Source organism: Rhinichthys klamathensis, unplaced genomic scaffold (genome assembly GCF_029890125.1).
Source record: "Rhinichthys klamathensis goyatoka isolate OS25496 unplaced genomic scaffold, OSU_Roscu_1.1 h1tg000206l_1, whole genome shotgun sequence".
Taxonomy (NCBI): domain Eukaryota; kingdom Metazoa; phylum Chordata; class Actinopteri; order Cypriniformes; family Leuciscidae; genus Rhinichthys; species Rhinichthys klamathensis.
This window is the reverse complement of record NW_026606731.1, coordinates 20,001-46,891: the sequence shown is the minus strand read 5'-3', so window position 1 is coordinate 46,891 and position 26,891 is coordinate 20,001. Positions and strand designations below refer to the sequence as shown.

The following is a 26,891-nucleotide window of genomic DNA, read 5'->3' as shown; positions in this document are numbered from 1 at the left end:
TTTGTTTCACTCATGTTTGTCATTTGCAGAACAGCGGAGCGACAACACAGCTGTAACAGAACATGTTTTTATCAGGGGCATTATGGAAGGTATGTTGTGCAGATCTGAAAACATCTTCACGAATCACTTTCTGATCATATGGAAGTCATTTGCCTAAGAGTAAAAAAAATTTTTTTTGTGAAATATAAAAGTCACAATTGTGAGAGATTATGTTGCAAATGTGGGATATACAGTTAAAAGTCATAACTGGAAAATAACTGTGAGATAGAAAGATGAAATTGCGAGATAAAAAGTAACATGAGATATCCTTTATGTTAGACATAAAGTCGCAATTGTGAAATATAGAGCCACAACTAAAAAAACAGAAAGAGTCACAATTGTGAGATATAACGTCACAATAGTGAGAAATAGTTGCAATTTTAATATGTAGTTATGAATTATGAAATATAAAGTAACAGTTGTGAGCAACAAAGCCACAATTTGCCATTTTAATAAATGCAATTGCAATTACGAAATATAAACTCACAATTGTGACATATTAAGTCTCTATAGATAGGGCTATATGATCATTGCTGTTAATTCTTGTGATATTTCTTAAATATCACATCACTCAGTCAGCAAATCTTTGACCTATTTTCTTGCATGCTGAGACGACTCGACTTTAAAACATTTAAAATCAACTTGAATCTCATCATATTGTTTCCACAACAGACTGCCAAACAAATTAGAATCTGAGTTAAAGATAACCAGACCAGTCTTATCTAGGATTATAGCGAAAGACTATTGTCAAATGTGATCAGATGTGAGTTCGAGTTCAAATCCATTTGATTGTGATATGAAATACATTTGACTGCTTTTGACTTTGTTTTCATGAAGTACATTAGCAAACTGAGGATTATGTCATTTGATTGTCTAGGCGGAGACAGAAGGGAAAATAAAAACCAAAGACTTATTTTTGTACATGTATGATTGTCCATATACCACCTCCAAAAGAAAGCCAATGTGAAGCATAAAACAGCACTCCTCATTCATTTCACTTGTATAACTATAAACTTCAAAACAAGATATAATTTGCTTTGTGGTGTCCGCCAAGAGAAGACACATCATTTTATTGTTTCTGAGGGGACAGCTCAACAGAAACGGCGTGACGGTCAGCTGAACTGCAAACCATTGAACCCAAGACTATTGCTTTCAGTCACCAAATGACCCACAGGAAATGGCTGGAGCCTTTTGTGAAAGTAAACAGAGGGCCTACATCCTGTCTCTGTCCATCTCTAAACTGGACGTGACGGCTCAGCGTGAGAGTAATGTACTCTGTGGCTCCGGTTTTGATCGCTATACCACAAGTCTCTGTGAAATGCAGGCGATGGCTTCACACCTGTTACTGAGGCAAATGGGAACAGGGAGGTGCTGCATGGCTTGAGATCTGTTCCCGCAGCTGGTGGCAGTAACTTTGTTTGAGTCCCTTCATGTTCCTTCCTTGTAAATGAATGCCTCAAATGTTTCAACATTTAAAGGCAAAACACATCATTCTTACTATGCCTGAACGTTATTAAAACAATGTCCGAAATATTCTGGGTTCAGTAAGTTAAAGGGATAGTTCACCCAAAAATAAAAATTCTGTCATCATTGTTCCAAACCTGTATGAATTTCATACTTCTGCAGAACATAAAAGAAGATATTTTGAAGAATGCCATAGCCAAACAGTTGACTGGCCCCATTGATTTCCAAAGTTTTTTTTTTTTTTTTCATACTATGGAAGTCAATGGTTTGCTCTTCAACTGTTTGGTTACCCATATTTTTCAAAAGATCCTCTTTTGTGTTCAGCAGAAGAAAGAAATTCATACAGGTTTGGAACAACTTGAGTAAATGATGACAGTATTTTTTATTTTAGGTGAACTATACCTTTAAGCTCAATTACACAACAGTGATCTCATGACAGATTGTCCTATTTTGCTCATGGTGACTTTAAGAGACACAAATCTAGTTTAAAGGAGTACCAAGACATATTATTGCTTGTACTTCTGGAGAGAAATAGCACAAACACTGAACAAGGATGAAACTTTCTAGTGTGCATCAGACACCCCACCTTGGAAAAACTCATTTCTGGGAAAAGGCCATTTTTACATTTTACACTATTTACAGAAGTACATTAATTATTCTGTCAAAAAGTATGTATTATTTGATCTTGTAATGCTGCTTTAATCATAATTTCTTTACAGTCGTTTTAGGGGTTTAAGCAGTCATGGCAACAAAGTTGTAAAAGTGGATATTATTTTACACAAAAAAGGTTGTAATCTATGTTTTCACACTAAAATCATGTTAACAAACACATATTGGCTAATTGAAACTGAGTATTTTAACATTTTACAGACAGTTTGCTTTAAAAAAAAAAAAAAAAGGTAGTGCAATGTGCAAAAGCAAAGGATACAACAGGCATCTTTGGTGGGCTCTAATATTTCACATCTCTCCTATTTGTCCACCCATAATCCCGAAAGCTTTCTTTTGTAAAGGCAGCTGTGGGGAAGTCTAACAGTCAGTGACCACCCAGATATCCATAAGACCTGCGCCAATTATCTTCTGCGCTGTTCAATGCAGATCTCCACCCTCAAAAACTTCTTCCATGAGACATTTATTCAGCCCACTCCTTAGACTTGACTCAAGTAGCTATTTTTGTTGTCTGATAGGCTGCCCACCAAAAAGCCTGATCCTTTATAAATTAGGTGACTCTGTATCCAAAATATTCTGAGAGACTGAATTCTCAGTGAATGATGTCATATCCTCTCACAAGTAATGAAACAGTACAGGAAGACTGTGAGAATATCAGGCTGTTTTGATTGTTTGGCTGGAAACAGTTTTGTTTATTAGGTCACCATAATACCGGAATGCAATGTGAAAGAAAGAGTTTCTTATCAGTACATCATCTTTTTAGACTTCTTTTGGCACCAGATCTTGAATGCAAACACTTCAAATACAATCAGATGCCACATATTATAAATTCACTCTCGCTTTACTTTCTCTCTACCAACCTCATGGGCAGTTGAAAGTGAAAGTTTATTTTGTTTCTTTCACATTAGTTTCAGATCATGTTATCCACCACCATTTTGGAAACAATGTCAAATGGCGCTTCTCACTGAAATCTTCCCATGAATAAAAAATATAATAATGAGATGCATTGTAAAGCAAGGCCATTGTCATGAGAAGCGCCATGAGAAATCGAGTCCCCCCCCCCCCTACCTATTTAACTATTGTATGATGTTTATTACAATAAGTGCACAAACAATATGCTTGAAATATAAAATGAATGCCTATGTATTGCATAATAAAACAAACACAACCATGCCTAATGTATTTTTTATAAGGGATAAGAATTGTTGCAACATACTATGTAATTTAATATTATACAAAATAATAGTAATGTTGTATACTATATAATAATACTATAATATTTTGTTATTATGCTAATATTAATAATACTATAATTTATTAATAAAATTAGCTATTATTATTATTAATAATAGTAAAATAATATTATAATTTTGAACTATAATATTTTAATAAATTAATGGCCATACTAAGTAGCCTACATACAAACATCATTAATTTGAAACATGTAATTGGGAACTATATTGAAAGCCAAAAACATACCTAATATAATATAAACTAAGGTAAAGCAGGATAATCTGGTAAATGTATGCTACATAAGCTAAACGAGAAATGCTTGATTTCACAACCTATGTCATTCAAAAATACATTAATGGTCATTATAACACATTTTAAACGATATAAATCATAACGTGACTTTGCAGGAATTGTAATCAGGTACTAAAAATACTACCCATTGAACCAAGGATTAAAAGGGATTTAAGAAAATAAATAAAAATAAATAAGAACGGTAAAAGGTTCTATGTCTAACTGTAGTTAAGTTAGATATTCAATTAAGCTTTTTACAAATAATATTTTATTTTAAAACATGCACACACTTACTCTTATTCATGTCTAATATGTCAAAAACGCTAAATGTTTCTTGTCTTGTCACATTCAGTTATGAATTAGGCCTAACGTTATATGTCATGTAGCCCATGATAGCATATTTCCAATTCAAAATGGCGAAATTTGCCAAAGTTGAGTAGCCTAGTTCGCATCACTGGATATTACTGTCAGCTTTGAACATTTCTATGGTAAAACAGTTGTCAAATATTAAATGTTTAGGTAGGCCTACTTGCATCTCACCATGCACTCTTTCAGTAACTAGAGCGCGTTCTTTTTCTGTGAACAGTAAGCTCCCCCTCCTTTGATTTGATTGGCCATCTCAATCATGTTGACATTAATGAGCCCTGACTAAACTTTTTTAAACTTGTTGTCATCCTCCTAACAAGCAAAGACGTGTGTAGCTGTGTAAGAGCGCAGAGCAGCATCAAGAACATCGAATAGATGGTCTATTAAAATGTTTGCTTGTTTTTTGTTACATGAAGCCTAAATATGCTAAATAAATAATGTTGCCTTGGCAAGTGAATTAAATAAATAAGTTGAAGTATGGCTACTAAAATTACTAAAACTGAAATAAGAATAAATTCAAGCTTAATAGAATTCTTTTTTTCCTTTAAAAAAATGACAAAAGCACATAACATAAACTACAATTAAAGTGTAAACTGAAAGTAGAAAAATAATTTAAAATCTTAACATTAAATACGATAATATATAAATGATAACCATGCAACGAACACGGAACTAAAGTGAATGGATATTTACATTCTGAACACTGGTGGAGGGGCGATCGCCTCAGTCACCAAACATGGGAATGATTGCTGATTGGATTTAATTCCGAAGACATTCAAATTGAGGCTATCAACAGCTGTGCACTTTCTTCAACAACAGAACGAAAAGGTTGAGATGATAAATGCATTCAAGAGACATTGACCTTCCATGTATCAGCACTTCATCATGCTCCTTTTGTGATGTTACAGACCCAGACAGTGTCTCCGAGGGCTTGAGTCCAAAAAGCTGTGGACACAGCCTGACTAATAAAACAGAACAACCCAGCCAGCACAAAGGTGAGCACGCACAGGACTGCGGGAAAATAAATTGCACCACAACTTGCAATTAGTGCCGTTAAAAAACAAAGCATTAATTCACTCCCTGTGAAGCTGTCAAGATATTTCACACATAACGAGGTTTGTACAGCTTATCAGGCTAAAGCATATTCTTACACAACAAATCAATGTTCTAGACACACAAAGCATGTCTCCGCTGTTTCTTCAAGTCAACATATAACACATCTTTGTAAATTAAAATGCTATTTACATTTTTGAATCAGCCCCAAACATTCCTTCCTCTTGATTTTATCATGCAAAAAACACAATGGTGCTTATGTAGAGAGGAAAAGAGAGAGAAAGTGAGGTTTCAGACTCAAACCGATGACCTTAAACAACTTTCCTCATGTATGACATCAAATCGAAGCCTCTCCCTTTTGCATAAGATCACTCATTTCTGTATGGCACAAGCCTGTAATTCTTATTGAACCATAAATACGAATTATTGCGTATAAAGCCTGCCACACACATACTTGGCTGTAAAGACTGCCTCACACATTTTACCTAGCTGGTATTCTGGACTGAGATCGTAACAATAGATACAACCGAGGAAAAACATTACAGCTGAGGTCTGGAAGCATTTAACCAGCAGTTAGTTTTATGTTGGCAATGTGTCATCCAAGACAATGCAGAGGCTCCCATCAGTACTGTGTGCGGTTGTGTTTACTTGGGCAACATATACATTCAGCAATTAGCTGTACTGCCAGAAGATTACAGAAATTACGCTTTGAATGCCTTTTTTTTTTTTTTTTACTATACCACATCATCGTTCTCCAAAAGGAGACTCTTCAGGCATCAAATGATATGCCAGTGTTTTCCAAATAAATCCCAGTCTCTTGCATGGGTGAGGTGTGCTTTAGACCAGACTGCCTATGTTAATCAAAAACATAATTTGATTGGAAGATTTGAGCTTGCCAGCACTTTGCTGAAACAACAATATTCATGGCAAGTGGGTGGATGGATTAGGAAACTCAAATGACTTTAGACCTCTTGGCTCTATTTTCTCTAAGACAGACCTTACTAACTATGAACCTCAGTACTGAAATATCAGGGCATCTGCATCCCTTTCAGATCGCAGACGGGTCAATGACGTGTAAGAGATTCCGCAATAAACTAAAGGAAAAATCTTTCATCTAGTTTAGTATAGTTTAAAAAACTTTAGAACACAGTGAAAAGTCATACATTTTCACCTTACACCTAACAAAACCATTTCAAAACTGTTCTTAAAATATATTTTTAAAAGTAAAAAGTGTTTTTGGGGGGTTTTTTTTAGGGCTGTGCAACGAATGATCGCATCCAAAATAAAAGTTTGTGTTTACATAATATGTACAGTATGTGTACCGTGTATAATTATTTTGTATATACACACACATGCATGTAGGCCTATATATTTGATAAATATTTGCATTTATATAGGCTACTGTATATATATTTATATTATATATAAATATAAATATTTTTTATATAAATAACACATTTGTCTTAAATATATACATGCATTTGTGTGTATTTATATATACAAAATAATTCTACACAGTACACTCATATATTATGGAAACACAAACTTTTATTTTCAAAGCTTAATCGCGATTAATTGTTCCACGGCCCTGGGTTTTTTTTTCCACAAATATCACAAATTATTAACACATAAATAGCAATATGATTCTGAGGAGTCACACTACATGATGTTTTCTATCCTGAACAAACCTTGGCTTGTCATAAAAGGTCAAATGATCTAATATTTTAAGGGATTTTAAGAGATATTTTCTGTGTGTTGGTTGCACTGGTCATTTTCCCCAGATGCTGCAGAACAGGCGTTTGTCTTGCTAAGAAAGATAAAGAAGACGATAAAATGATAGAGAAAGTAGAGAGAAAAACGAGGCGGGTGCGGTCTATCTGCCTCCAACTATTTTCCATTTCAGAGGCATTTTATAATCTCCAGATTTCTTTTAATAATCATGGATGCTGCGAGTCCTCCTTATTGCCTTTTTCAGTGCTGGCCTTTCCTCGAAACTGCCACCAGACTTCCCATTTATAGGCACGGAGACTATAGTGATTTTAGGAAGGAAAGAGAGAAAGAATGGACATCGGGACAGAGTGAGGAGGGAGGTCGGACTGTGTCGTGGGAACCGTGAGCCGAGTCTGGATTGCTAAACTTTACCCTCGAGAGAATTCACAACTGCTTTCAATTTGAGATGGGGGTCACTCAAATTACAGTCCCCCTTCCGCCAAGACCCAATCCACGGCCCCGCACCCCCCCCAGCGCTGCGCTGAGGCCCGGCCCTCTCCACGCTCTAGAGAGCCAAAGCCATGACATCATCACCAGTGGCTTTCTCTAAGGCTGCCTCTCACCCCAGTGCACTCTTTCTTCTTCTCCTATGTCATTTATCATAACCCAATCTTTCCAGATTGTGACATGTTTTTTCACTCTCTTTCTCTCGTGTCATTATCTCTATCTCGTCTCTGTTTTCAGTCGGATGTGGTTTGTGTTGATCTTCTGCTGTTTTTCATTGCAGTCTGTTGTCAGGCACTAAAGACGTGGTGACAGGCCTGAGAGGTGCAGAGGGCTGCAGTGGTGGACGAACTGATGCAGGGGTGAAAGGGCTTGTGAGTTTTATCAATTTAAACAACATCTCTAAGGAACACACTCACCATAGGTGAGGAAACCATAGTGTTTTTACACCTTAACTAAAAAAAAAAAAGAGATATATTAAAGGGTTAGTTCACCCCAAAATGAAAATTATGTCATTAATGACTCACCCTCATGTCGTCCCAAGCCCGTAAGACCTCCGTTCATCTTCGGAACACAGTTTAAGATATTTTAGATTTAGTCCGAGAGCTTTCTGTCCCTCCATTGAAGACATCATCAAAGTAGTCCATGTGACATCAGTGGGTTAGTTAGAATTTTTTGAAGCATCGAAAATACATTTTGGTCCAAAAATAACAAAAACTACCACTTTATTCAAGCATTGTATTGTCTTCCGGTTCTGTTGTCATTCCGCGTTCACGAGTCCGCAGTGACGCTGCTGACGTGTATCTGGTGCGTCCGTGTATTCGGGTTCAAATAAATATGGCTGGGCAAAAAAATGCAAGTCTTCCTCTGTGTCGAAATCCTTAGACATGTTTGCGAAGATTGTTTTGTTTACAGCGTGCGTCTCCCTCAGACTGTATTGGGCGCACCAGATTACACACGTCAGCAGCGTCTTACTGAACGCGGCTCGACAACAGAACCGGAAGAGAATACAATGCTGAATAAAGTTATTTGCAGACAAAAGTAAAGTGGTTTGCAGTCTGTTTGGAAATGTCTGTCTTTAAAACTCTCAATAAACTTGAGTCAAGAAGATTGTGCGTTTGGGTCCATTAGGAGGCTTGGCGCACTCACATTCATGGAATGCCGAGCATCCAAGCAGTTAGTCGGGCAGCTGGCGTGATGGGTGAGGAGGGAGGAGAAAGGAGGGGTGTCACACTAAATAAGCACAATTACACTTACGCGGGATGGAAACCAGATGACCACGGGCACTGACAACATGCAGGGGTTACATAGGCCAAGGCTCAGATACACACTTAAACACAAAAGGCCCTTACAACATCCTGGAGCCCTGCAGTAGACGAATGGGGAGGCTTGCAGGCACTCTGTAAACACAGCGCGTTTCCCACACTGCACTTTCGTGATCTAAGTGTGAGCCATGACCCCCTCATTCCTCCCATTTTCTCAGGTTTTCCAAAACACCTCCATCAAGACCTTTTCACTTATTTTTTTCAGTGTGATTTGTATTGAACCCAGTCTAGTTGGGTTGTTCCTACTACTGTAGTAAACTTGTAGCGCTCGGCACAAAGGCTTTGTAGTAACTTTGCCATGTTAGGCAGACTTTTTGTCATGTTCTCCTGCCTTCCTTTTTTCCCCTGTTCTGTGTGAGCAGAGGGGGTGATTTTACATGACTGGGAAATGAGCTAATCGCTCGGTCTTTATGACCTAATTTCAGAGCTCTCAGCTTGCTGAGACAAAGACAGAAACTACATTCCAAATGCTGCTCTGTGCGTGAGAATTTCTCTTATGAAAAATAGTTAGATCATAAATTAGGTTCACTCTTCCCGTACCTCATACAGCAATAACTCTGACGTTTTTGCTATGAACAAACATGAAGAGTAATAATAATGGACTTGATAAACATATTGTGATACTAGATTCTAAGGGGATTATATGTCACAGAAGTGCTCATGTCTGTGACTGACTCCCTAATTTTCATTCAGAGTAAAAGATTAACTTGAGTATCTAAAATACATTTTCATTATTGGAGTGCGTACATGTGATATTAATTAAAACAAGACCAAAATAATGAAGTAGGCCTACTTTGCGCTTCTTTGTATTCCTAGACTTTGCCAACATCAAATCCACCATCGCCCCCTAGTGGTTAGTCAAATGTGAATGTGAATGACCACTAGGGGGCTAGATGTTTTTTGTGTGCGTTTTCTCTTTTGCTCCAGCAATATGTTTAAAATTTAAACTTTGAAAGTCCGTTTCGGATTCTGTTACATATTTTAAAGTCTTATAATTTATTGAACATGGCTATATAGCAGAGAATGTTGTCATAAGAGTAAATTGCTGTTTACACCGATTGAAGAACACCTTTTATTAAAAAAATGAAACGCTATCAATAATAAAAAAGGCTTGTGCAACATTTTTAGCAGTAAACAGTAAAACAATTAGGAAAAATTAAACAATTCAGGAAAAAGATTAAATGGAAAAGGTAATATACATAAAAAAACACACAGGCGAAAAAAACAGCACATGTGACATCCTGGCCTTGACATTTATGAAAAATACCTCTGTCATGACCTTCCGGGTATAATCTAGCTTCATTATCTAGTTAACTCTTGCCCTAATGGTTTAATTGTGTTCGTGTGTTTACACAGAAGCTATTAAAGAGTGGCAGTGAAATTTAGCTCGGAGGGTGGGACAATAAACTTGGAGAAAAAAAAAAAAAACTGATTAAATTTACCTTTATTGTTGAAGATTTGAAAATAGCAATGCTTTAAAAAAAAAGTATAGGCTGGTATGAATTAAACAGTTACAGGTCAGTTAAAAGGCATTCAGTTGTAAGCAAGCATCAGCAAAAGTCTGAAGTTGCTACAGATATATTTTGACTTCCATAGAATCATTCTCACTAATGAAATCTAGAGACAAAATGTGCCATGAGTGTTGTTATAAGCCAATAAAAAAATCATCAATGAATTATTCTTATGTATAAATGTATACAAACATGTACATGTAAGTGAAGTCAAAACAGTTTATGGGAAACCACTCCATTATTAATAATATTCTTTGTCATTATGGTTGTGATAAATATATCCCTGAAAGCTGATTTACTTCATGTGTATAATAACCATAAAAAGTGACAGATGACAAAGAAGGTAACAGAAGTATTTCAACCAACTCACCAAAGTATAGTACAATATCTCCCACTTTTACAATTAAACAAACAACCATGAAACATGCACGTTATTCTTAACTGGTTCCTCATGTGTGAGAAATTTGCAGTTTGCATAATGCCTGCATGTCGATATGTATAATGTTCTTTGTTGATCATTTGGAACATCTTACAAAATGTACTCAAATTGGAACTTTAATGTAACTTAAATTCTCTGTGGTTTTAATTGATCTGAATGTTGGAGTGTGATGAGATGGAAGTTTGTACCAGACACTGAAAGGCATCCGGCTTTAGTTGGAAACCACTTTGGGTAGCTTCTCATAAGACACCTGCTCCTCTGTAGGCAGTAACTCCTCCTTGTCATCCAACATGATGAACCTCCTGTTGGAGTTTCTGCGCACTGCGATCAGGATCAAACCTACCAGAAGTAGGGCAGACATGATGGCCAGGGTGGCCACTAGGAAGAAGGCTGGAAGAGACACAAGACATGTTCAATTTTGGGCACTAAGTGTAAACAGCAATAGATTCCATTTACATAAAGTGTAAATAGCAACAAAAAGTAGTTTTCAGAGAGTGGCAGATACTATTTGCACCTCAGTATATTGTAGTATATTATAAAACAGTGTACAATAATAACAACATGTTCAGTGTATATGATTATATTTATTAAAATCATAAATGGATGCTGCCTTATTGGGACCTAAAGCCCTCCTCTACACCTACCTCTAACCTTCTGGTTAAACATTTATTCCCATACACGTATGGCACTTTATTTTCACTTTTCGAATATTTTTTTAATTTTTATTTACAATAAATACTACTCTTAGCTGATTTGTGATGGGAAAAGGAAGAAGAATGAGTTTGGTAAAAGGCAGATTCGAACTCGGGTCGGTCACGTCAAAAGCAAACGCCACCCGCCTTACTCTTAACACCACTAATACTGTTATGGGTGGGATGTCTTTGTTAATTTTGTCTGGCACAAACAGACAATAGTGGGTGGAGTTTGTATAAATAGCCTCTGCCAACAAGGTACCTGGTGTAAATAGACACTTTGTAAATTTTGCAGGTAAAATATGCAATATGAAATTGGCAAAAAACAATAAATAATATACAAATGTATTAAATTTAATAAAATCAGTCTGTACAGTACATGCAATACACATTGTACTTACAGTAAATATATGAACATTTTAGGGTTGGTATGATTTTTTTTGGTACCAATGCTATCATTTGATCAGTAAAAATAATAATATAAACAGTAAAAATAGTAATATTGTTACAATTTTAAATAACCGTTTTCCATTTGAATATATTTTAAAAAGTAATTTATTCCTCTGATGGCAAACCTGAATTGTCAGCTTCATTGTTCTAGTCTTCAGTGTCACATGATCCTTCAGAAATCATTCTAATATGATTTTTTGCTCAAGAAACATTTCTTGTTATGCATTCCTTACGCTGCTTCGTATTTTTGTGGAAACCATGATATTTTTGATTCATGAATTTGATGAATTCATGATTATTGATGAATAGAAATAATCTTATTTGTATTTATTTTAATCAGAAATCGGTGTATGTAAATTATAATTAATTCATATAAATAATTAAATTGAACTTATATTTAAGTAATTTCAGGTGTTCAACAATGCCTCACCTGGAGTCCAGCGGTCACGTTTGAGATGTCCATGTTCATCCATCCTCCCTATATAAAAGTAGTACAACAACATAAGCCACCAGCAAAGCAAAGGCAAATACATACAACAGGAAGCAGAATTTCTGTACTCTTACCGTGGCAAGCTGACATGCACTCTTCCTCACTACCATAACGGTTTAGGTTTCCCTGGCAGCCTCCATAGATGAAGGGCTTACAAGACTGAGTGCTGGCCTCAAAGTAAAACACAGGGAAGCTTGCACGGCATGGGCCGGACTCAGATGGCAGAGCACAGGCTTCTGTATTGAGTTACAGGAGGAAGAATGATAAGTTAATGTTTTTTTCTGGTTTATTTAATGCTTTTGAACACAAAAACAGTGACAAAAGGGTAGATATAAAGTATATACAATGTGTACCTATATATATATATATATATATATAAAGAAAATCAACAAATACAAAAACAAAGAAAAGAATATCAAACTCTGATTGTAAAGACAGGCGCTCTTTATATATCTGGGAACGGGGATGTGGCATATAAATGATCAAGCTGAGGTATTCGCTTTGCCAATGTAGAGAACTTTTCAATCTCAGTTTTCTCTCGTACATGACATGATTTCCCCCCTAATATAGGCTTTAAGACTTTCCCACAAAACAGCAGCAGAGACATCTGGAGTTTTGTTCACACTAATACAAAAATCTATTTGCTGAGAAATAAAACTGATAAAGTCCTCATTTGAAAAAACATCTGACTGCAAAACAAAACTTCCATCTGAAATAACCTCATGTGCATAGCGGGTTGAAGCACCTCCCCAAATGAGATGTGTGCAAAATAGTTGCTCTAAGAGCTCACAGAACCAGCGTACAAGGAATTACGACATATCCTTAAAACAAGAACATTGTGCATATGCACTAAAATCTAAAGGCTGCCAAAGTCATCAAACATTTAAGAGAAAAAATTAAATTAATGACAAAAAGAAAGAAAGAGATCACGTCATATTTCATTATTTCAGAGAAATTTGAAGAAAAAAATGTCAGGTCGGATAACTCGCAGTCAAACAGCCTATTTAACACCTTTCTCAATGTTTTTTTCTGACAAAGTCTAAAGCCAAATTGGGATCATCAAACCTGTGCACATCGCCTCGGGATAAGGTAATCTGTAAAGTTGCCGGGAAACAAAGCCCAAATTTGACATTCTGACAAAAGTGGAGTTCTTTTTTCACTGGTGCAAAAGCACCAGTTTCTTCGCCACTGACAGAGCGAAGTCAGGGAAAATGGAAATCTTTCCATTGTAAAGAAGTCGCAGAATTTGGTTTCGGACTTGAAAGCTGCACACCTTGATAATGAGTGGACGATGAGGTTATCCTGCACCAGGCTTTTCTCGAAGTCATCAGTGAAACACTTGGGACTCGAGTCCCAAAAACTCCTGAAGAAGTTACACTGTGAATTCGGTGGCTCGTGAGCCCTCGGATCCCTCAGGTAAGCCCACCAGATGAATATTTCTCAACCTTGATCGCCTGTTAACATTCGCTTGTAGCTCGTCCGATTGGTTACTTTGGTTATTAGCAGCCCGTTCAAGGCTCGTAACAGTCTCTCAAACGGCTCCAGAACTGCAGTTATCTCTCTTTTTACAGAGTCAGAGTCGGACTCAATTGAGTTTAAGTTGCTTATAATGTCTAACCGCATTTCACAAGGAGCACTAATAAAAATAATTTATTCCCAAATCCGAAGAGCCACCGCAAAACACGTCTCACTCCTCCGCAGCCAATGTGTTATAAACATTCATTATTGCATCACTAGTGATAACTTTGAAATGGAGAAATTCAGGACAGCTGATTTATAATCTGATAGAACCCCTTTTGCCATTTTACCTTCAAAGCTGGGGATGCTGTTAGGGATAGGAGTAGAGGGAACGACAGCTGCCTTCTGGTTGCTGGGAATGAGCCTCACTGGGATGCAAACACATGGGTATAATTTTATAGTGATTTATAGGGATGAAGGCTGATCAGGAAATGAATAGTCGCACACAATTGTACCTGTGCAGGTCGTCATGCATGTTTCCTCAGTTTCATAATTGTTCTGGTTCCCACCGCAGCCTCCATAGGTGAAAGGTTGACAGGTGCCATTGTTGTAGTGATAGCGTCTAATGGAGGCTCTGCAGCGTCCGGTCTGAGCGTCAGCCAGACACTTGTCTGATACGGCAAGACAGATGGTAAGAAGACGCTAGAACCAATGGTGTACAACTGTACTCTACTCAAAGATGTGGACAAAACCACTACAAACTTATTTGTAAACTCATTGTAAACAAAAATGATAAAATACCTTGGAATTCCTCTGATGTCATCTCTGGAAGAGCCTTGGGTTCAACATCTGAGGAGGACGAGACAGAATACATAAGTACAAAGTATTATTTGTCACATGTATACCTGGTAAAATGGAAACTATAAAATGTCTATTGTTTCCATTTTCAAGTGAATACGGTCTCAGTTTTAATGTGAATTGTAAATTACTAGTACTCAAGACTAATTGGTGTGCTAATTAACAACACTTTGTAGTAAATGCATGTGTAAATAGCTGACGGGAACTAAAACAAAGAAATGTTTATAGTAATAAAATGTGGGATAGCAAAAATGTTGTTTTGCTTTGTGAATGATTACTGGGTCCTGGACATCCCAGACCCTCTTTTAATTCATTACAAAAGGACAAATTAATGCGTTTTAATATTTATTATTAGTTGAGGACAGATGTTGAGATATAATTTGAGCTAATTGTTTATTATTACAAAATGATCAGTGTTTCTCTGTTGTAAAAAAAAAAAAAAAAAAACTGCTATGTCATAATCGCATATATCTCTGAGAACTGGTGTCATTGGGGCATCTGGATTATGATATACTGTAGATATGAAGATGGATTTGATTACCATTGTTGTTCTCAGGTATGGACATTCTGCTGCGTTGAGCGATAGAATGGGAGTCCGTAAGAACAGAACCTGAAGAGAGCAGAAAGACAATTTAAATTACTGTGCTATATTTCTGAACAAGAGACATACACTACCATTCAAAGGTTTGGTGCCAGTAAGATTTTGTATTGTTTTTGGAAAAAGTCTCTTATCCTCACCAAGACTGAATTTAAAGACAGTAACAACAGTGATATTGTGAAATATTATTACAATTTTAAATAACACTTTTCGGTTTCAAAATATTTTAAAATGTAATTTATTCCTGTGATGAAAATCTGAATTTTCAGCATTACTTCATTCTTCAGTGTCACATGATCCTTGAGAAATCATTTGAATATGTTAATTGTCTGCTCAAGAAACATTTCTTATTATCATCCATGTTGAAAATAGTTGTGCTGCTGGATATTTTTGTGGAAACCGTGATACGTTTTTTTTCAGGATGTAAAGAAGAACAGCATATCTTTGAAATAGAAATATTTTTGTAAGATTATAAATGTCTTTACTGTCACTTCGGATCAATTTAACGCATTCTTGCTGATTAAGAGAATTATTTTCTTTAAAAAAAAATACTGACCACAAATGTTTGAACGGTAGTGTAATTCAGTAACAAAGTAACAAACTAAACTTTTCCATGGGGGAAATTCATCGTAAGGAATGTTCTATAAAAAATATATAGTTGCACAATTTGCATCACATCCTCACACAAACAAAGGCCCACACACATACAAACACGAACACAATATCGTTGCATAACACAAAACAGCCCAGAATGTTGTAAATAAAATTCTTTGTATTATTTCCTGATGACAATAATAGAATCTTAGCATCTCTATTGAAAGCAGATGGCATCTTTTCCCTTTTAAACATCATCTCAACTCAACAAAATGTGGTAATTCCACTGATCACAAAGGGTCACTCGGATAAAGCAAGCACAAAGCACAACGAGCCCATAAAGAACATTAAAAAGCCTTTCCTTTCCACTTTCCTAGTGAATATGTGAAGATAGATCACTCATTTAAATGCAATTCCAGTAAAAGAGGGAAGAGGTAAAAGAAAAAAAAACATGGTGACAACTAACGTGCTTGTCATCATGTCCTTGTTGAGAACAGGTAATTAATCTGCATAGAGGTCATCGAACCGGTTATTCAACAACCCAGAGTAAGATGAAACCAGAGTGTCCATTTGTTAGGAGATTCAGCATAAACCCACTCAAACTCACTGAAGTTGTTCTGTGCCTTACCAAAATGTGAAAACAAGCTGACTTTGACCGAAGTGGTTTTGATTCCAGCCTGTAAAATTAGGGTAAGGTATACACTTTGCTTTGAGAATAACTTAATAATACAGGCCCCATGACAAGTTACCTGGCTGAACTCTACTACAGATTACTACTACATGCAAATCAACTCAACACCATTAAAATATAGCAGGACATAAACCAACTCAGCACATAGCCAACCACAAACTACAATGTGGGTTCTTGATTTGTGCCCACTCTCACTGGAGAAAGGCTGTAATAAAAGTTGTATGGTTTTCCAAAGCTCATATTTTGGTCTCCTTGTCGAAACCTCAGTTTTCGTCACCACAGACATGTCAAATCATAGACTGATATGCTCTAAAACTGTTCCAAGGGACTTTTACATTGATTGTAATGGGACGCATTACAAAACTGGGCCTCACATACCAGTGTGTCAAGATTTAAACTCCAAAAACTCAATAAAACTGAATGTTTTTCTTCCAATACACTAAATTGATCTGCATTTCCTCTTGGGGCCCAAATGCAAGCCAAATGCAAACATTACCTTGATGCAAATGGTAGCTGTCCTCAAATCCAGGATGTGTTTATTGATTTGCATGGCATTTTTCCCCATACTACACCCTAACTAGACTGCTGACACACTGTGGGTAGCTTAAATATTAGTGATCCGAAATGTTCCAGTCCTTTTATAATGGATCCAGTGGTTAAAGTAGAGATTAAACAACTACATGGATCCTTTAAATCATAATGTACAGGCATCAACTGTGTGCTTCAATTGTACCAATTTAATACAATTACTCAACATAAAACCACACTTTAAAGAAGATTCTTTTTGTCCATCGTAAAAGCCTCTGTTTTGTCACTGAACTTCACTAGCCTAAATACACATTACACACAGTACAGTCATCTCAGCTTTAATGCCTAAACAATGACGAATACCATGTGAAGGGCGTGACGCAAAAGCTTATCTATAAAGCAAGAAGTCCAAAACAGGAGATAGCAAGTAAATTAATAAATGTTTTGGCACTTCACAGATTGATTTTTACACTGCCATTCAAATGCTTTTTTGTTTTAAAAGAAACCAATACTTTTATTCAGGGAAGGTGCAATAAAATTGATCCAAAAAAAAAAAAACTTTATCATGTTTCCACAAAAATATGAAGCAGGACCACAACTGTTTTCAACATATAAAAATAAGAAATGTTTCCTATTAATATTAACATATTAGAATGATTTCTAAAGGATCATGTGACACTGAAGACTGAGGAATGGCTAACTTGCCATCACATTAATAAATTACATTTTAAATCAAATAGAAAACAGCAATTTAAATTGTAATATTTCACAATATTACTGTTTTTCCTCTAGTTTTGGTCCAATAAATGCAGCCGTGGTGAGCATGAGAGACTTTTGTCCACAAAGATTAAATAAACCGTAACAGTAGTGTATGTGAAGCTATAAAAAAAAGATTATAACAGAGGTGAGAGAGTTGCACAAGGCCAATATCTGAAAGTATATCCATCATCACAATTAGGTTTGGGATTATAAATGATAAAGAGACATTAGGGGCAATAGGGGCTTCTTTATCTCTGCCAGATGCGGAAAGGCTTATCCATGCATTTATAACATCGAGACTAAATTATTGTAATGCACTTTACTCGGTTCTCCCTGATAAGTATATTAAGAAATTACAGTATATTCAAAACTCGGCTGCACGTGTATTGACACACACAACTGTTCGGCAGCATATTTCCCCTGTTCTTTATTAACTCCATTGGCTTCCAGTACCGGCACGTATTGAGTTTAAAATCTTGATTTTAACATATAAAGCCATTCATGGGATAGCGCCGGCATATCTCTGTAATCTAGTTGCTCCGTACACTCCAATTCGTTCTCTCCGCTCTTCCAACTCTTCTACTCTTTAGCAGCCCACATTTAAATTGAAGTCGATGGCTGGTCGCTCTTTCTCTGTTACAGCTCCACGGTTGTGGAATAAACTTCCTCTGGTGATTAAAAATTCCCCAACACTGGACTGTTTTAAGAAGTCTCTAAAGACCTATCATTTTAAAAATGCTTATTGTTTCTGAAGTGTACTATCATTAACTTTTGTAATGTTTAATTTTTTTTCTTCTCGTCTCTTTTTTATATATTGGTACTGTATATTGTTTTGTGTAGCGCTTTGGGTTGGAGAAAAGCGCAATATAAATCAAATGTATTATCATCGTATCATCATCATCATCATCAATAAACCTTTTACAAAATAAAGGTTTGCATAACACTGAAAATGTAACACGTAAAAAAAATATTGGCTGATATTTACCTGTCACCCCACTACAGGATGCCTCACATTCCTCCTGGGTATTAAAGTTATTATCATTGCCATCACAGCCGCCATAGATAAACTGCTTGCAGGTCTGATTGGTGACATCATAATAGAATCGTGGGAAAGCAGCGCGGCATTTTCCCACTGCACTTGGGAGATGGCAGAGATCTAATAAGACAGAAGAAAAGGAAAAGTCTCAAAAGAGTGAACATGTACTGAATGTCCTAACTGTAGGAAATGTACTTCTCAGATTTCAACTGCATTTGGCCATTATATTATTGCAGACCTCTGACCACACTTTGTCACTTGTTGCAACATATAGCTACTGTGTTACCAAAATGAATATGTCTTTCAGGTATTGCGATGTCTGTGTGTCTTTACCATCCCTTACGCTATTAAAGACTTTAGTTTACAGTACTGGGTTATAAAACCTGAAGTACGAGTTGGTCAGGTGCAGGCCACTGGACAACAATGCTGCAACACTACTTGGAAAAAGGGAAGGGCTTCTAAACAGCATTTCCTTTGTTCTTCTTGGGGTTAGGTTTATTTCAAACTTAATTATGAACATGATCATAGATAAATATTAACAATTTCTCCATGAATAGACATTATAATATTACTTATCCTCATGTATATTCCATGAAATGCTAAACTTTTCCTTTGCCTTCCCTTTTATTGTACATTACATAAGGTAACATATAGCCTATAGCCAAACAAGTTACTGCATGAACTAATAACAACACACTAAATTGGCATAAGAAGTTGGCATAAACTTTTATTGCTAAGTCTTTAAAAAGCAGTAAAGAAATTGTGTTTTATAATTAATATTATAAATATTTGAAAAACTTTTCGGTATGATGTAACCATCATGGAGAAACCCATTGTGTTGTCATTTGGCAAAATAACAAAACAAAAAACAACTGTGTAGGTTAATGGGTAAAAAAAAAAAAAAAATTGACATTTTTACCTATTTATGAAAAGGCACATTTTAAGTTTAAAAAAGTTTTAAAAAAAAAAAATCTTTGAAAAGTTTTGAAAATAAGTTTTGCTACATTAACGTGCATTCATTAGCCTACTCTGTTTTTGAAAATAAATATTTTACAAAACATTATGAAACCAATTTAACCAGTAGGCCTATTCTAAAACTTTCCCTAATTTACATGCAATTACAATTAACGTATGATAATTTTTACATAGTTTACGCTAAAAAAAACATAGTTAGAAGTCACATATTAATGTATAGTAGGCTAATAATAGCTCAAATAACAGCCTATATTAATTATGGCATTTTATCTTTAATTTTGGTTTTTAAGACCATTTTATTTTTCCTGGTAATAGGCCTATTACCTGTGTTTACAGAGCGAACATCAGCCTCGCTTTGGAGTTTTTGATCAGCGGTATCCCGGATCTTGCGGTACACCTTGAACTGTGTGCTCTGGGTCAAAACACACACGTCTTTGCCGTCTTTCAAACAGCTGACCAGGCGGCATTCTGGACTGCCGTCCGCAGGAGTCCCGATCAGAGCGATCTGGCAGTCTTCACTCTCACAGCAAGCATTCTGGCACTGCTCTTTGTCCGAGATGTCCGGCAGGTAAGCCAGGTAAGCCGCGCCGTTATCAAATGAGCTAAAATCTAGACCCTGCTCGACGTCCGTGTCTGGGTCCCACTCACACGCGTTTAGAATAGACAGACAACAGAGAAAACCAACGATGGAGGCTGTGAAACGCACCTGAGCCATTCTTCACTTCCTGTCTACCTGTCCTAGCTGTTCTCGTTTATGACTGCGACTCGAATAAAGTTAAACAAGCTCTATAATCACCACCTATTAAACCAAACTCGATTCTTTAACTGTTTCGCTTGTGTATAGGCTACGTACGCAGCAGGTGTCCGTCTCCAAACAAATAATGCAACCAACCAACCAACAACAACTTCCTCTTAAGTGACGTCACTATTTGACTTTCACATGATACAGCGCCACAGAAGTCACAGAACCGCTGAGCTAAACTCAAATCATTTCCTCAAATTAATGTATTATTGATGATGGATTGGAATATATTCTTAATAACGATGTCAATTAACATTGTGTGTGTGTGTGTGTGTGTGTGTGTGTGTGTGTGTGTGTGTGTGTGTGTGTGTGTGTGTGTGTGTGTGTGTGTGTGTGTGTGTGTGTGTGTGTGTGTGCCTGGTTTTGCTTACATTGTGGAAACCATGTCTCCTCAAGCAAAAACCGGAAAATCAACTGTATTGTGACTAGGCTATATTTTTGTTAGACGTTTAAGATATGTTTGTAGACTATAGTCTGCACAATTATATGAGTGAAGTAGCATATGTCTCAGTTAAGATGAACTTGCCAAGAGCATGCACCTGCATAATGAAAATAAGTTGCTAAATGTTTCTTTTTTTTAAATAGACCAACTGGTGGCACACCACTATTAAAAAGAAGCCAAAGAAGATAAGGAATTGATTAAACCGGACGAAGGAGGATGGGTTAATAAAATTAAAGATAAGCCAATGAATGCTCATTGATTGAGCGAATGTATAAGAATGAGAAGTTTTGAATGAGAGAGTTAGATGTTCTGCAGGAATCAGCTTTGTTGTCTCCACCAATAAAGTCTAAGATTTGGCATCTGGAACTGCATCGAGTGATTTTTGCAAAGAGGGAAAGACTTTTCCCACGACATGACCAGCAACAATCACTTCAATGAAACAGCTTAAAGATGGTTTGTGTGAGTTAGGTTTAGGTAGGAGATAGAAAATATCACTAGGTCATTATAAAAACATTGGGCGTCAGTGGAAAATAGCCACCACCATGATAGAAAATAACAACAACGTGTGTGTGGGAACCGTCTGTACTGAAAGTGTAGGTAAATGTGTATTGCATGCTACGCCTTACTAAATGTCAGTTAGTTCACATTATCAAAGAAAAGACACATTAACTGGGGTTGGGGTAACAAAAAAAAGTATGTATTTTAGAGTTGCTTCTTAAAAAAATTGAGCTTCCAAGAATAGCCATAATATCATCATAGATAGATAATTCACTTTTTTTAATTAATGTATGCATTTTAGATTTGCTTCTTTAAAAAATAGTTGCTAAGAAAATCAGTGAAATTATTGATTATTATATAAAAATACATGACATTAACAGAAAAAGTATCTTGATATGACTGTCAAACTAGGCTATGTAGCCTACTTGTCAAAATGAAGAGAAATTAAAATAAATGGCAATTTTCTCAAACAAATGCAAATATGTTTTCTCTTTTATTTATGCAAATAGCCTATTTTTCAGGAAAATTATACATTTTGAAGCCATTATATCAATAAAATAGCATGCATCAATAGCCATCAATGAAATCATAAACAGATGTTTGTGAAAAATAAATTAACGACATAAATATAAACTTTTTGTTTGTTGGTTGGTTTCACACACACACTACGTCCCCTAACCCTAACACTGTAGCACCTCCTTGCGGGCCTCTGTGGTCTCCAGACCCCGAGAGCGAGAGTATATACAGTGATCTCGCAGCGCTAGGACCCTGCGGCCCAGCGCGCTCTGGAGGTGTCGGAGGAGCGCACCTACTCCGCCAGACTCTTGATCAATTATTTGAATGCAAGTGTCCATCCAGAGGGTCACTCTGGAGATGGCTGCGAATCGGGTGGGGAAGCGTTATAACAATAAGATCCACTCACCGAGCCGAGGTACCAGCCGGGATGCTGGACTGAGCGTGCAGAAGAGGCAAGCACGAGTCACCGTCAAATATAACAGAAAGGAACTCCAGAAGCGTCTGGATGTGGAAAAGTGGATAGATTGTGGACTTGACGAGCTGTATTTGGGAAGGGTGAGTCCTCTTGGAACAAAGATTAATGATATACAATTAAAATAAAATATATAATGAATGAAAGACAAATTAAGTCTAAAGATTTTCAAATAATTTCTGTGAATATTTAATGAGCTGCCAGCAGCAAAAGGCGTTGCTGATAAATCTGTTCGGTTCTCAGTCATATTGGTGTAGTCATTTATTGGTAAAATGCAATAATATTTTTATAATGAAAGTTTTCTATAAGTGGGTGGTAGATTTAAAAGCATCACTATCCACGTGGAAATGTGGACATACTAGCAGGGCTACGTGTCTCAGTTCTGAAGCAGGTGTCACACCATTTGAATGCAGAATGGAATGTAAATTGTCGGATGATAAAATGTGATAAAGAATGTTCAATTCCGCAAGTACGTTTCGAAATATCGTTTGGTAGAGTTGAGTAGGCTACCTTTTGATGTGCTCATCAATGATTATGCCGCACGTTTATTCATGAAGGGCGTGAACCTTTCCTTGGTTCATACCACTAAACGACTGCCTTTTGTGTCCCTCATGAATATATGTGTAAACAATGACAATCTGATGCCAACTTTTACTATGTGTTATTGTAGTAATTTTTCCTCAACAAACCCAATTAATTTTATTTTATTTTCATCTTTTTTCTCCATGAGGATACTGTGTCCCCAGTCAACTACTATAGATAGATAGATTTTTTGAGGGCAAAATATAATCTCAGTCATCTTTCTATCATAGCTCCTCTTCACAAAAAATGTTTAGAATTAATAGTTCCCATAGAAATATCACCATTAAATTATTTTTCTAAGGGTACATTAAAGGTACAATATGTAGGATGTTTGCAGTAAAATATCCAAAAACCACTAGGCAATGTTATATATTTTGTTTTGTTTTGTTGCATGCCAGGCAGATGATGTCACTTTGTAAAGAAACACTACGCGCCTATGAACTAAATATGTGCATTATGTCACCGTTTTCACAAATTCCCATTTTTGTATTTTACACAGAGAAGATAACGGTATCATTTTCAAAAATGTGCACCTTGAAACCACTTTCAGGCCCCCAAAACGCAATTGTCGTGTAAATGAACAGCCAAAACGCATAAAAAGTTGTCAGTTTTTAGTTGAAAACGTGTTGTGTAAATGGCCCCTAATAAACAACTTGTAGTGTCATGACCTTGAACACAAAGATATAATCCCAAACTGAACAAATTGTTACCGACAATCCCTTATTTAAAGGGGTGGTTGATTATGATTTCACTTTTCTAACTTTAGTTAGTGTGTAATGTTGCGGTTTGAGCATAAACAACATCGGCAAAGTTACGACGCTCAAAGTTCAAAGAAAAGGGAGATATTTTCTTTTCCAGAAATCGCTTTTTAAGGACTAACAAACGGCTGGTAGGGACGACACGAGCTTCCTCCCGGGTTAGTGACATCACAAACCCTAAAATTTACATAAATCCTGCCCCCGGGAACACGCAAGCAACAAAGGGGTCCATGAGTCCATGAGAAGAGGATGAGTTGTTGTAGTAGAGCACATTTGTGAGTCTGTTCAAGCTGTCGCATCCGTCTTTTCAAATACATACAGTACGTAAAACAAATGCAATAGCATGTCACTCTGTAGGCATCTTACAACAGTTCCCACACTAGCGATTTATAGATTATCATGAAAGAATATGGTAATCAATGACTTGAAGATAATTAACTCCACATCAGCTACATACATTTATCAACTAACCATTCAGAAACCATTCATTACATTATACATGTTGTCACTTCTTCTTGAGTCTCTCCATCATTGTCCGACTTCGGTTTGAACATAAAAGGCAGAACAGTTTCTGACATTTTAGTGCATGTCTGCTAGGGGTGGGAATCTTTGGTTACCTCACGATCCGATCCGATTCCGATTCTGGGAGTCACGATCCGATTCCAGAACGATTCTTTATCTACCTTTCCCCCCCTCATTAATTCATTAGTTTACTTAAGTAGGCCTAATTAAGTACTTTTTAAAAAATAATTACAAATTATTATTTTTTTATTAAAACAGTTGTATGTTAAGAATTTTAAACTAATATAACTAATATAACAAATAATAAAGAGGAGCATAGAAAAATATAACAAACAACAAACAAAAAGTGCTTTCAGTAGCCTATAGATTATCTGAACGTTTTCCATTCAAGAACTGTGAGTGATTTTTCTTCATCTTTACTGTTGTTTTTTACTATGACATCATAGACTGCGGGAGATCTATTAAGCTGCATTCACGCACACATCTCTTTTGAAATAAAAGAAGTAATGCGCTGTGTCCTGTCCGTTTAATCCCTTAAGACATAACTGGCTGTGTTTACGTTAATTTTGCACAAGTAGCCTACATTAAACCACTACACGTATCCGCACGGCCGCATGCACGAGCAGTCTCACGACACAAACAAAGCGCGCGTCAGCATTCGAAATTGAAAGCAGCGTGAGGTTCAAATTTTAAATATATAAGTCCACTGCATTCCAAACCACATAAATGATGACTTCGTAGAGCATTTGTAAGGAAAATACCGACGGGCGAGACAGCACACACACTTCAAGTGTAACATCAAAGAAAGTGCGCGTCTCTCACAGCGTATCCTGTGCAATGAAGCCTGTGAATGTCCTTGTAATTCGCTTCAACCTTTCCGAACTTTATGAAAGATTATTTTACGGAAGGTTCGAGTGGTGTATGTGTGTGAGGAATTGTAAGCAAGCAGAATACGGGTGTTTCTAAAGCAAACTCAACGTCATCGCACATCTGGTTAAAAACTAAGCTCAGAATCGATTCTGGGATTCTCAGAATCGATCCAGAATCGTTGGAGAGAGAATCGCGATGCATCGATGGATCGATTTTTTCTCCCACCCCTAATGTCTGCCTGAGGTAACCGGAGCTGCTAGTGCTAACACACAAGCTGTTGAAGCTCCGCCCTCTGTGCCGGGAGCAGCAGCTTATTTGCATTTAAAGAGACACAGAAAACGACAAGTTTTTGCTCACCCTCAAAAAGGGACAATTTGAAAATGCCATAAAAAATGATGCGTGGGGTATTTTGAGCTAAAACTTCACATATACACTCTGGGGACATCAGAGACTTATTTTACATCTTGTTATTCCACCCCTTTAAGACCATAAAAGTAAGAACCTCACACTTTGACATGAAATTTGCATCTCTAAATGGGTTTTAATAATTTGACTCAGCTGATTGTTGATGTAGCTCGCATAGTTACATCAGGCTACTTGTCCATGCCAACAGCTGTCTGGAAAATGGTAAACATTCACAGTCACTGGGCTTTGTGATGGTAGATGTGAGCAGAGATTTACTTAGGCTCTGTCACTTGGCGTCCTGCCACGATAAAGGTGATTATGAAATGTTGTAGGGGAGACCAAGGGGTGTTCTAACACATTTAGTTTCAACATCAATAACAAGTGGTTTTCTGCACTATTTTACAACCTGTATAATATATTTCCAAATATGTCTGCTACTAATTAAAATAGTATTTAATCTCTAAATACTTTTTTGTCACATAAATTCCTTATTTTTTACACAAGGTCTAGCTGCTTTTGAACTGTCAACTTTAAATTGGACACTGAAATATGGTGTAGGATTTCCTTTGAAACAATGTTTCATTCGGAAATTGCTAGTAAATTTTAGGTAAATTTCAATTGCAAGTAGTACATCAAATTAAATTTTGAAGTAGACTGAAAAGGTATTTTCTTCAAAAATCATTGGTCACATTTTACAATAAGGTTTCATTTGTTAAAATTGGTTAACTACATTAGTTAACATGAATTAACAACGGAAAATACTTCTAATATTGATCTTGATGTATGTTCATTTCAGTATTAATATCAAAAGTTTTAATATTATTGATTGCACCTGAGCTAACATGAACAATGAACAGTTGTAATTTATTAACTAACATTAACAGAGATTGATAAATGCAAATGTCTTGCTCATTGTTAATGGATCCTTATTGTAGTGTTACTAAATTATTTTTAACATTGTAAAATTGAGCTTTTGATCACTTGTCGTTTTAATAATACATTTTTTTTAAATATAAAAAACTTAAAATTTAATTGTTTGTTATAGTAAAAAAAAAAAAAAGGTCCTTTTTCAGCACCTATAAGGAAATAAAACCAATAATTCCAATAAAACTATACCAAACCACAGTATAAGGCATCTTAGTGTGTCACTTCACCTGCACATTTGTGTAGCAAACATTAGGATACTCTTGAATTATCAACATTATAATTCTATAAGTTTATGACTATAAGTTTATTCTCTTTGTATGTGTGGTTGAACTTGAGTTGTCCAGCCACTGAGAACACTTATATTATG

The 26,891-nt window shown here is 36.3% G+C and overlaps 3 protein-coding genes across 3 annotated transcripts in view; 2 read left to right on the top strand and 1 right to left on the bottom strand.

Annotated features, from left to right (window-relative positions):
* tpst1 (tyrosylprotein sulfotransferase 1) overlaps positions 1-26,891 on the top strand; it is a 361,312-nt gene that overhangs the window by 325,583 nt on the left and 8,838 nt on the right. The window lies entirely within an intron of this gene.
* spint2 (serine peptidase inhibitor, Kunitz type, 2) lies at positions 10,771-20,601 on the bottom strand. Its single transcript, XM_056263330.1, has 9 exons — positions 20,055-20,601; positions 18,705-18,875; positions 15,091-15,159; positions 14,493-14,540; positions 14,207-14,362; positions 14,042-14,119; positions 12,308-12,469; positions 12,174-12,221; positions 10,771-10,991 (listed from the first exon to the last, which is right to left on the bottom strand). The coding sequence occupies exons 1-9, from the start codon at positions 20,443-20,445 to the stop codon at positions 10,813-10,815; spliced, it is 1,302 nt and encodes a 433-aa protein (XP_056119305.1). The 5' UTR covers positions 20,446-20,601; the 3' UTR covers positions 10,771-10,812.
* Positions 22,241-26,891, top strand: part of ppp1r14ab (protein phosphatase 1, regulatory (inhibitor) subunit 14Ab) — a 19,799-nt gene continuing 15,148 nt past the window's right edge. The window contains exon 1 of the mRNA XM_056263323.1: positions 22,241-22,543. Coding sequence (XP_056119298.1) covers positions 22,313-22,543 — 231 coding nt within the window. The 5' untranslated portion in view covers positions 22,241-22,312. The remainder of the gene's footprint in view (positions 22,544-26,891) is intronic.